The 12,257-nt window shown below is 46.5% G+C and overlaps 1 protein-coding gene across 8 annotated transcripts in view; it reads left to right on the top strand.

Moving 5' to 3' along the window:
• Positions 1-12,257, top strand: part of GTF2I (general transcription factor IIi) — a 109,366-nt gene that overhangs the window by 77,390 nt on the left and 19,719 nt on the right. For all 8 annotated transcript variants that reach the window (XM_042922187.1, XM_042922191.1, XM_042922189.1 and 5 more), the window contains 4 exons: positions 1,646-1,704; positions 2,764-2,835; positions 7,550-7,733; positions 9,381-9,439. In XM_042922187.1, the coding sequence (XP_042778121.1) occupies positions 1,646-1,704; positions 2,764-2,835; positions 7,550-7,733; positions 9,381-9,439 (374 nt within the window). The remainder of the gene's footprint in view (positions 1-1,645; positions 1,705-2,763; positions 2,836-7,549; positions 7,734-9,380; positions 9,440-12,257) is intronic.

Consider the following 12,257-nt stretch of genomic DNA (forward strand, 5'->3'; position numbering starts at 1 on the left):
CCCCAGGGAGGGCCGCTGGGTTCGCTTCTTTTGGAAGACATGGCTTTCATTTTAAGTCCTTCCATTGGAAGTGAGTCTTTTTGAATTTGTGTGCATATTATAACTGATTTTGAAACTTTTTCCTGACATAGCTTGAACTATAAACGGTAAAGTGACTAAAAGTAGTGGGATGATAGTATTGTTGGTAGACGTGTCCAGCTTCATCACGTTGGGAACACTGGTACTGTTGAAAAGGTGAGGAATTTAACGACCACTCTGATCAGAGATGACAACCAAGCATACTGGCCTCTCGGTGTTCAGTGAGGGGATGACAGCTTTTGAGATTTAACGAAGGATGGAAAAGACCCGAGAGGCACCGCAAGATAATAAGTGAGCTGTCCTCCTCAGAGAGGAACTTGTTGCTAACCGTTAGTTTTCCTTCAAGTACATTGTAGTTTCAAGATGCGGTAGGCTCCAGAAATTGAATTATAAACCAGATGGCGGCCCTGTAAACGCTACAGCCCTGACCCTGGCCAAGAACCATAAACAGGCGTCCCCTTCCCCCTGGATGTTGATACATAAAGAAGTTTGATGTTTTAAGAACTCTTTTGTACTGTCATTTTATTGGGTTGTTTCTAACGTTAGAGGTTTTGAATCTGTGTTTAAGTAACACTATTTAAAGAACACAGGCAAATTATTTTATTAGGTGCTGCTCTCATTTGCTAACTTTAAAGTGTACAGAACTATGTTTGGATGTTTAAATGTTAATGCAGGCTTATCACGGGATGCTCTATGCTGCCCGCATCCTGTTTCGAGTCCGTTCAGTATATTCCTTCATGGCAGGCCATCCTCCACATTTGGAAGGGATTTCTTAAATAAGCCTTTCCCTAACGGTTACTGTGGTTAGTCTGGATATATGTAAAGTCTTTTGTTTATTTAGAAGGATATTTCTATAGAGTTTAGCAGAGTTTATAGGTCACTAATGTTATTTAAATATTATATATGCACTATTGACTCTGTCCTGTGCTACTTTGCAGCATTTCTGAGATGGTTGTTAAAATAGGCACGGTCCTGCTGATATCTGAGCCAGTTCCCAATCCCCCCACTAGCAACACTGGACTTTTGACCATTACATCAAAATGGAATGATTGCATATATAAGTTGGATTATGGGAATTCTGTGATCTAGAAATTATTTCCTGGGAGGTTTCTGTAATTACCAAAAAGAAAACCAAATCCCAAAAAACTTATAATCTGTCTCGCAAATGTGTTAGTATTAAAATATATTTAGTGTCCTTATAACCAATTTATAGATACGTTGAACTGAGTGAGTCTTGAATATAATGTAAAATTAAAGGATCTCACTTAAAGTTTTTATGTTCGCTTCTTTTGGTGGTAACGCTTTTTATAAGATCCCTTTGGGTTGTAAAGTGAATGAAGGACACATGGTCCAAGAAGCACCTTATTGAAACAATTTGCAATTTCCATTTTGTTTTGTTACTCTCTGGAAATCTCTGGAAATTAAGGTTTAATTGTGCTCAAGAGCCCAGATTGTCTCTTCGTTTTAAAACTGGCCTTCACGACTGAATATCAAATAAGTGCTAGTGGTTACTATTTTTGCCATATATTGCCTGGTAAATACTTAGTACTTTTTCCTCACCTTTCAGACATGAACTTCTGAATTCAACACGTGAAGACTTACAGCTCGATAAACCCGCTTCAGGAGGTAGGTCTCCAGTCTTGTTTCAACCCGTGTGTCAGATCAGGGCGCCTGGCCGGCTCAGTCAGTGGAGCCTGACACTCTTGATCTCCGGGTCTTGAGTTCAAGCCCCACGTTGGGTGTGGAGATTACTTTTTCTAAAAAACCGTGTCAACTCAGAACATTATATACAAGAAATAGACGGTATCGAAATACTGTTCTCTGCTCCCTAGAAGAATCCCCTCATTTTGTTCCTAACGATCTGTTACAAATACGGGCAGACACCCCACACCAGGTAGACCGAAGGAGCAGTGCCTGGTCTACTTGCGAGATGTGAACATGTTCCCTGGCACAGTGTTCCGGACGGTGTGTCGTTGCCCAGGTCTGTGTCGGTCGACTGAATCCTCACTTGTCACCATACACGTCTCATGAAAGGGTTTACTTCTTAGAGCGCAGGGCCACGGGTGTCATCACTGAAGTCGGTGAGCCGTGTTTCGGGGGCAAGACAAGCGCAGTTGGTCCTCTTCCTTTGGCTCTGGAGGGCCAGGGGGTGGGGACGTAAGACCGCAAGTTCCGTCACTCCCAGCTGATGTAACGGAAAGATTGCGTCCTGTTTTCGGTCTTATCCTATCCCTACACGTATCGTCGTGCAGCTCACCTGTAGGCTGTTCTGGAGTGAGCTGAACTCTGATGTTTCCTAGTTGTGTTCATGACACTTGAGAGTAGCCGTGTAAAATTACTCTTCAGTGATCCGTTTCCATTTTTTCATTGTTTGAGTTGTTCTTACTCTTTTTATTCAGTGTCAGCACTGTTTTTAAGAAACACTTTCTGAAATCTCAGAAATAATCTTCGAACAGGGAGGCCTGGCTGGCTTAGTCCGTGGGGCAAGCAGCTCTTGAACTCAGGGTTGTGAGTTCGAGCCCCACATTGGGTACGGAGCGTACTTAAAATAAAATTAACGAGTTAAAAAAAGAAACTCTTCGAACAGAGTAGTAGTACTGCCCAAGTTACAATCATAATACTTAGTTAACCTGGCTTAGTGATTCCATCAGTCTGAGGACGCGTGTGTATCTGTTCCTGTTACAGTGAAGGAAGAGTGGTATGCCAGAATCACTAAATTACGAAAGATGGTAGACCAGCTTTTCTGCAAAAAATTTGGTAAGTCTCATTTTCCCCGTGACTAAACTGTATTACTGAATACATTTTCCCAGTTCTGCTTTAAGAAAGTAAAACAGTGAATATGACTCCCCTCTACTGTTTCTTAATTGGTGAATAGCATACATTAATCGTAAAAAGGTTTCAGCACAGAGGAGAGGACAGTGCGCCGAAAGCCCCGGGAGCTCTTTCCGGGGGGGGGACTCCTGCACGTGGGGAGCTGATACAGTGCAGGGGATCTCGCAGCCTTGGAGTCCTTTTTCAGCGGATCCTGAGCAGCACTTGCTGTGACTCTTCGTAGGAAAGGAGGCCTTCGGTCACAGTCTGTCACCGAGGGGCTGGGTATCGGAAACCGCGGAGTGACCCACACCGTTTTCAGCTTGTTTCCCGGCCTTGCTGGCTTGCATCCCGAAACGCTGGCCCTTGGGTTGATTTGTCACGCGTGGCATCTTTTGTTCCCTAGGATTGCTCTCCCCTGCTCTGTCCCGCCTCTCAGCGGCCTTCAGTGGCTGTGTTTCTTCCTTTTCTTTTGTTAACCGATTTAAACTATTTACGTGGACAGTTTCGAACCTTGTTGACTGTTGCTGTCTTCCTGTCTCAGTGGCCGCTGTCCTTTTCACTCACGATGATACCTCCCGTTAGTTCATTGTTCACATCTTGGAGAGCTGCCTGGCAGCTGAGTCCTGAGCCCCGCTTCTCTTTTCCTGCTTTGCTTTCTCTGCAGGTAATCCCTCTCTATCTTGGGGTCTTACACATTATAGATTGTCTATACCCTGCTGGCTTCCGCATTAAGCTTCTAGCCCTGGAAACTCCATCTAACACCAGACACCTTTATTTTTATCTGCCTGTTTGATATCTCTGCAGACATCACACATCCTAATCAGAGCCTTTGCTGTGCCCCCTCCCCCATAATATGTTCCTTTCCCCCATCCTGTCCCTCCATTGTCCGGGCCAAACCCCTAGGAGTGACCCTGGATTTCTTGATGGTTACAGGCCTCCTGCTGACTGTACCTTCGGCCCACCCCAGATCCATACCCTCTCTTTCTCGGCTGCTGTCCCTCACTGCTGGGAAAGCCAGGGCCGCCAAGCAGCTAGATTTTAATCTCCTCGCCAACAAAAAATGGAGGCCTGTCCCTTCCCTGTTTTCCATTCGGTGGCCTTCCTTTGTTCTTGGAATAAGCTTCTCAGTCCCTGGTCATGGCCACCGGCCCCCCCCCCCCCCCCCATCTTCTGATGTCGCCTCATGGTACTGGCCTACTTGCTCACTTCCTACCAGCCGTAATGACCATCTCCCTGTCCTTTATTTTTCCAAGGTCACGTCCTCCTGGGGAGGGTTGCACTGCTGCTACCTCAGATCTTTCCGTGCCTCTCCGTTTCAGTGTGGCCGCTCTGGTGGGGTCTTTGCTGGGTCACCTGTCTGCCATACCCCACACCTTGTCGCGTTTTCTCTCCGCACAGCGCCTAGCGGTGCCTCCCGCTACCACACGCTAGATAATGACAGCCAGGACCCCGCGTGTCTCATCTGCTGGAACCGTGCGTGGTGCTGGAGCACAGATTTCTGGGTGGACGGGTCGGTCTCACTGAAGTGTGGCTAGAGCCATGAGAAATCACCGAGCCCCTCGGTCGTGTAGTGCACGTTGGACTCCCTGACAAGACCCGCAGACGTGCGGGAGGACCCGGCTGGCCTGCACTGGGGAGACCGCAACGGGGGGAGGGCGGGGGTGGCTCAGGACGGCGGCGGTTCTCGCTGTGCTGTGAAAGAATCCCTTTGAGTTCTACCACAAAAAAGCCAAGACTCCTGGGTGAGGACTCTGTTTGCCCCGCGGGTTCCAGAAGGGGCTCCTGGCACCGGGTCTTAAAGGACCCAATAAACCAGCCTGTAGGTGCAGCTCAGATGGCAGCTACAAACTTGGGTCCCTGAGGACTGTCATGCGCAGGATCCGTGTACTTGCTGTTTGCCTGAGAATTGAAGGCGTTGTGGAAGTCCGGATTTTAAGTTGTTCCTCCTGATCCGTGTTCTGGACTGCGCAGCATGAATACAGGACCTCAGTGACACGTTCTCTCCTCTTAGAAATCAGCTGGTTGGAAATCAGCTAATGAGCTAGAAACTAAGGAATCTTAACCACTTTAAAAATTGGTATATTTCTGGGGCACCTGGGTGGCTCAGTCAGTTAAGCATCTGATTTTGGCTCAGATCATGGTCTCATCGTCCTTGGGTTCCAGCCCTGCGTCGGGCTCTGTGCTGACAGCTCGGAGCCTGGAGCCTACTTCAGTTTCTGTGTCTCCTTCTCTCTCTCTGCCCCTCCCCTGCTCACACTCTGTCTCTCAAAAATAAATAAAACGTCAAAAAAAATTTTTTTAATAAAAAAAAATCAGTATATTTCCAAGGCATTTAGTAAAATGAATCAGGTGAAGAACATTGTTCATCATTAGAGAAGCCACCACAGTGTCAGTATAGTTCACGAGTATCTGCACAAACAGGCTTAAATTTTGCCCTGGTGTGTGCTTCTGGAAGTTGAGCTTGGGAAAGCAGCCGGCCAAACCTCTTAGCACCACTGATGCTTACCAAGCAAGCCTCGTGGAAGGAGGAGGCCGTTGACGAGCTCATGTACTCCCGTGAACAGTGGCCGGTGGAAAATATTTTGGCATTGTGTCAGACCTAAGAAAATAGGTAAGAGCTTATGTGTTGTTGTAGTGTAAACGGTGAAAGTCGAGCTAGTTTTGTTTTTGCTCGTGGCCTTCGGTGAGTCTGGGACTGTAGCTACTTTAGAGAGATTTGCTGCTTTCTTTAAGGTTCCTGAAGGGAAAAGAGGAAAGCTTACATTTTCCAGAAGTATCAAGCATCCTAAGTCTTGAAAGTTTCCCTGCCCCAGCAGCATTATCAGTTTTAGGCATTTGGCGTCCGTGAATGCCCAGGCTGCAGGTGCCGACAACCCAGTGGGGCAGGAGGCAGTGCCCGTCCCCCGGATGAGGGAAGATGCACCGCAGAGCAACACGTGAACGTTTCATATGCAAGAAGGTGTTGAATGGCCTGTGGGAAAGGGGGCAACAGGGAGACAGGCGGATTGTTCTTTTCTGTAGGGGAAGCCTCACTGATGACCAGCCAGTGCAGCTGCCCTTCTTCCCCTTTCCCCATAACTTCTGCTCTTCCTGGCTCCACTCCAGCAGTTGATTCTTTTTTATTTCATAGGAAGTTTGTTAGAATTATGATTATATTCTTTTTTTTTTTTTTTTTTTTTGCTAATGTGTTTCACCAAATAATAATTATTGTTTTACACATCACATTATAGATCTCTCCCAGGCGCGGTGTGAAAGACTTTACCATATTTCTTAAAGGAATGTTTCTTTTAACAGTCATGATTTTTGTTACAGTGCGTGTGGTTTTTCAAATATACATGCTTTGCTTTTATATCAAAGAGGTCTAAGGGCACCTGGGTGGCTCGGTCAGTTAAGTGTCCGACTTTGGGTCAGGTTATGATCTCACAATGGTTTGTGAGTTCAAGCCCCACATCAGGCTCTGTGCTGACAGCATGGAGCCTGCTTCACACCCTTCTACCTCCCTCTCTCTGCCCCTCCCCAGCTTGCATGCACGTGCTCTCTCTCTCGCTCGCTCTCTCTCTCTCTCAAAAATAAATATTTAAAAAGAGAGAGAGAAAGAGAGAGCCTATACTTGAGCCCTTCTGATTTGGTGCTAATGAAATAAGGAAGGAGAAGACCTTTTTTTAGAGCTCTGTTCAGATGTGTTTTCAGAGCAGAGATTAGAAATTGCATTTTATATTTTAAAATTACAATTCTCTACCTATTCAAAAGTAGAAAAACTGCGTTGCGTTCCTATATACCTATTTTTCAGACTCATTGATCGTTAAGATTTTTCCACACTGCTCATCTTTCCTGTCTTTCCTTCGTAAGAGCATTATAAAGCAAATCCCAGGCCCTGTGCCATTTATGTTGTGTTCAGTGTGCCTCCATGAGTAGTGCTTTCATTTTCGTAACACAGCCACGGTGTCACTGTCACGCCTGACACAATTAGCCGTTCCTTTGTACCCACTCCTGTCCAGTCCTTTTCTGAATTCCCTCATTCATCCGGAAAGTACCTTTAAAAGTTGTTGTTGAGTCTGGATCTAAACAAGATTCATGCATTGGCTTTGGTTGATAACACTTCTTTTAATGTAAACCAATCTCTGCTTACTGTCTTTATTTCCCATTCCGTGAATTCTTTGTAGAAGTTATTTCCTTTTAAAATGCCACACTCGTGTGGTTTAAGGGGTAAAGAACATCAGTCTCATGGTTGCAGTACAAGTAAAAGTATAGCCTGAAATCACTTTGTGTGAGGGAACCAGTAAACGGAGTATCACCTGCACAAAGCATGAAGTAGCAAAAGCCTCCCTCTAAATATTGGGAAAAGTAGTATTTGAGTTACATTCTTTGTCCTCTGTGGTAGTATTCTTATCCTTTTATTTCTCAATATTGACAGTTGGTTTATGAGACCGTAGCACTATAAAAGTTGCCTTAGATTCAGGAGACTCAACTCCACCGAAAGTTACCTCGTGATCACGGGCCACTTACAGCTTGCATTTGCTGACTTGGGTCTATTTCAGCATTTCTTGGGTGTGTTTCCAGACTTTTCAAAAAGTTGACCTGTACCTTGCTTAGGATCGTACTCAACTGTGATTTCAACAGAAACTTAGTCTCCTGCATTGTTTTTTCCTGTGTAAAGCGGAAGCGTTGGGGAGCACGGAGGCCAAGGCTGTACCTTACCAGAAATTTGAAGCACATCCTAATGACCTCTACGTGGAAGGACTACCCGAAAACATTCCTTTCAGAAGTCCCTCGTGGTACGGAATCCCAAGGCTGGAGAAGATCATTCAAGTGGGCAATCGAATTAAGTTTGTTATTAAAAGGTAAGATAATGATCTCCAGAAACAAATGTAATGTTGTCCTTAAGAAAAGATTTATAAATTTGATGAAAGCAGGTCTTTTGTTCCTCTCTCAGTTGGACTTACTCTCCATATTAAAACTTCAGGTGTGTTGCATTTAGATTCATTCCTTGTGCAGGTGTTTATTTAGTACCAGGCACCAGAGAGACAAAACCGGGCCCAACAGGAACCCTGTCCTCGGGAGGCTTATTTTAGAGATACATGCAATAAGGTGTTACTAGGTGCTTTGGGGGAGGAGGTAAGGGTGGCGGGGAGGTCGGACAGTTGTGCACGAACAGTAGTGGGAAGGGGGCTTCAAATGAAGGAAACAATAAAAGTAGAGAAGGGAAGTGTCACATAACCGCACCATTCTGGGTGGACGTGGTGGTGCCTTGTGGGTATGGCGTGGTAAGCCAGGCCGACGTGGGCGCGCGGATGAAGGCCTTCTGTCCTACACTGTCAGCGGAGTAATTAAAAGGTTTTAAAGCCAGTTCCACTTAAAATGATTTGGAGGGGTTCCTGCGGGAGGCTCAGTCAACATAGCGTGCAGCTCTTGATCTTAGAGTTGCGAGTTCAAGCCCAGCGTTGGGTGTAGAGCTTCCTGTAAAAATAAAAATGGTGAGGGCACATGGGTGGCTCAGTTGGTTAAGCATCTGACTTCAACTCTGGTCATGATCTCTCGGCTTGTGGATTTGAGCCACGCATCCGGCTCTGAGCTGTCAGCACAGAGCCTGCTTTGGATCCTCTGTCTCTCTCTGCCCTTCCCCCACTCATGTTTGCTCCAACACACACACTGCGTTTCCCTCTCTCTCAAAAATAAATATACATTAAAAAAAATTACTGTAAATAAAAATAATAATTTGGGGGGCGCCTGGGTGGCTCAGTCGGTTAAGCGTCCGACTTCAGCTCAGGTCACGATCTCGCGGTCCGCGAGTTCGAGCCCCGCGTCGGGCTCTGTGCTGACGGCTCAAAGCCTGGAGCTTGCTTCCGATTCTGTGTCTCCCTCTCTCTCTGCCCCTCCCCCGTTCATGCTGTGTCTCTCTCTGTCTCAAAAATAAATAAACGTTAAAAAAACAAAATTAAAAAAAAAATAATAATTTGGATTTGCATTTTAAAAGGATTCTTCTGGCTTGATTTTGAAGGTAGCAGAATGGATGATTGGGGGGCAGGGAGAGGATACAGAAGGGCTGTCTTTACTACAGAAGGGTGCGATAGGGGTAGAATCCATAGGTCTGGCTTACTCTCTGGGGCCCGTGCATTTGTCTACGTGATCACTGGGTCGCACCGTGTCGGGGAGAGGGATCTTTAGGACAACACACATAGGTATTTCGAGCTTTATTAGGAGGGCGTTCCTCTGAGGTTTTAGAAATGGCAGGTTGAACTGTTTGGGGCCAAAAGCCAACTATTTTGCAAAGTTGAGTACCTAATGCCTTTGAAGACACACCGGTTCTAAACCTGAAGCTGTGCAAATTGCTGTTTTCAAAATGATCGCGTCCTCAGAACGATTTTCCCCCACTGGAAATGAAGGCGGGATGATCCATGTTGGAAATCGTTGGCAGTGCACAGCCGCGTGGGGAGGGCCTTCAGGGTGTTCCCGCGCTCTCGTTACTAACTTCCGCCGCGTTCTTACAGACCGGAGCTTCTGACTCACAGTACTACTGAAGTCACTCAGCCGAGAACGAATACCCCAGGTAAGATAGTTGTGAGTCCCTTGTAAAAACTGGATCAGTGTTTTTTAAACTTTTTTACGATCTTTTAAAGTGATGTACTTGTCTTTCCTCCCCCCGCCCCCCAGTCATACGTGGACACTTGACACTCACCGTCCTCTTGATTTATCAGCACAAACTCAGAGAGTTCGGCGGTGTGTTTAGATCAGTGGGGTTCAGTAGACGTATAATGTGCCTCACAGATGAAGCCACGTGTGTCATTTTGAATTTTCTGGTGGCCGGACGTGACGTGTGTCGTTCTGGTGTTTCTGGTAGCCCGACCCGTGTGGGTAAACACACGACCAGGCGAATCTCTGGCGCATACGTTGCACTGGGAGCGCATCTCACCGCGGCGGCCACATTTCAAGTGCTTGGCTGCCACGTGTGGCCGGTGCGGCCGACCGTGCAGATCCCAGCCTTCGTCTTTATTCGCGCAGCCTGTTGTCCTAACGGCACGGCTGTGATCGCAGCAGCTGCACTGACCCCGTAGCCCAGCAGAACCTTGGGCTCTCCGGCTCAGCTGTGTGAATGGTTTTATTTCCTCCATTGGAGCTATAAGGCAGCCTTTATTTCTTTGCCATCTTTTTGTTGACCGCTGCATAAGGCCAGGAAAAGTGACCCCAGCTCGCACGTCTTCTACAGTGTTACAGACTTCTGTTGCCAAGAAGTAGTGGCCGTTTCTGAACTTGGCCAGCTAATTGTTCTGGTGAATATTGCGGTATTTACCATACATGCTATGGTATACAAGATACCTGTACTAAGCTACAGATCCTTCAGGGGCGCCTGGCTGGCTCAGTCGGTGGAGCCTGTGACTCTTGATCTTGGGGTTGTGAGTTCAAGTCCCACTTTGGGTGTGGAGTTTAGTTAAAAATAAAAATATTTTAAAACAATTAATTAATTAAAAAATGAAGGTCAACATACTGATCCCTCAGCTCTGAGAGTACCTGGGGGCAACTGGTGAAGGTCAGCCAGTAAGCCGGCTATGTTGTAAAGTCATTTGTGTTTATAACCACGTGCAAAGTGATTGAGAAATATTGTACAAGGGAAACAGAATTCTCCTGTGCCCCAAATCCTGCGGGGAAAACAGTGTGATCAGTTGAGCATCAAGAATCCACATGACGACCTCCTCAGCCTGCTGTTGATTTAGGCAAAGAAACAGTATTGGTAATGACCTGAAGATTGGAGATGACTTAGACTTTTGCTGAGGGAAGTAATAGGAAGTATTCCCCAGGGTTGAACCGGATTAACGTGGATTAGCATGAATATGATGGAAGTCTCTGTATGAGTCTTCGTTTCTCCAGGCAGATGTCAATTCAAGGTTGTGATTAATGTGATCACTTTTTTTTTTTTGTAACGTTTCTTTCTTTTTGAGAGACAGAGACAGAGTGTGAGCGGGGGAGGGGCAGAGAGAGAGGGAGACACAGAATCCGAAACAGGCTCCAGGCTCTGAGCCGTCAGCACAGAGCTCGATGTGGGGCTCGAACTCACGGCCTGCGAGATCACGGCCTGAGCTGAAGTCGGCTGCTTAACCGACTGAGCAGCCCAGGTGCCCCAATGTGATCACTTCTTAATAATTCTGATCGTGACTGCAAACCTGAGGATGTTCGATACGTGCCCGGCGCCACGGATTGAGAGGCCCCGTTTTTAGCAGTACTTGATCTGTTGTCTTCTGACATAGATGGCCGAAAAGCCCGTCATCGAAAGAAAAATCTCGGTAATCTGAATCATTAATAATACTTGGCCTTCCACCATTCATAGGTGATCTTGGCAAGAGTTAAAGTTGGCAAATGTCTGCCAGTGAACCAGGCACTAGTCTTTTGCTGGCCCAGCTCAAGTCTCACTGCACGACAGAATTTAGTTCTGCCGTTCAAGAGGTCGACTTAATTCTTGGAATGACACACAATCCGGTAAAAGCTGTAGGCTTAAATACGCCGTGGGGACACTCTGCCCTCCGTTTGGTAAAAGATTTGCATGGTGGCACACGTGAGAAAGTCTTGGAGTTAGCCAGGTAACTGAGCTTTGAAGGGGCAGAACAGGAAGGGTCACTTGATTCCCGAAGTAGCTCAGACGTCTTCTTGCATTAGAATGGCAGGTACCAGCTGTTCTAAGGAGGTGTTGGGTGAGGCAGGAACTGGGTAGGTGAGCAGAAGCCCTTGACCGTGGAGAAGGGGATCTGGATGTCTTTGTAGGAATATTTCAAATTTGGTTTGTACCAAACATACGTCCTCCGGCTGAACGGTTGAGGCACACCATAGTAAACCCTTGAGATGCTAGGATTTCGTTGAAAGGAACAGTTTTAAAGTACTTCTACAGTAAGAGTGAACAGTGTGTTGCAAGGTTTTCCGAAACCACTGACCTTTAGTAGCATTTCCAGAACTTGCCCAGCATCTCCCACTGCCTTTGTCCGAAGACACAGACCCCTAGACCCCTTCCACGCCAAATGTGACCCTTGCTCTCTGCCTTCCCCACCCTTCTCTCTCTCTCTCTCTCTCTCTCTCTCTCTCTCTCTCTCTCTCTCTCTCTCTTTCCTTCCCTCCTTTATTTGTCCAGCCTCTCCCATCACCTAATAGTGCCTCCAAGGCCCTCTCCATCCACAGCTCCATCAAATAAGACCTGAGTGTCTTTTCAAGTAAGTGACCTCCTATGTGTCTTCCATAATGGCCCATTTCCCTGTATTTTTATTTACATTTAAAAGGGGATGGTTGTCCTGGCACTTGGCTGGCTCAGTCGGTAGAGGGTGTGACTCTTGAGCCCCAGGTTGGGTGTGGAGCCTACTTAAAATAAAAATTAAAAACAAAAAAAA

Source organism: Panthera leo, chromosome E3, assembly GCF_018350215.1.
Source record: "Panthera leo isolate Ple1 chromosome E3, P.leo_Ple1_pat1.1, whole genome shotgun sequence".
Taxonomy (NCBI): domain Eukaryota; kingdom Metazoa; phylum Chordata; class Mammalia; order Carnivora; family Felidae; genus Panthera; species Panthera leo.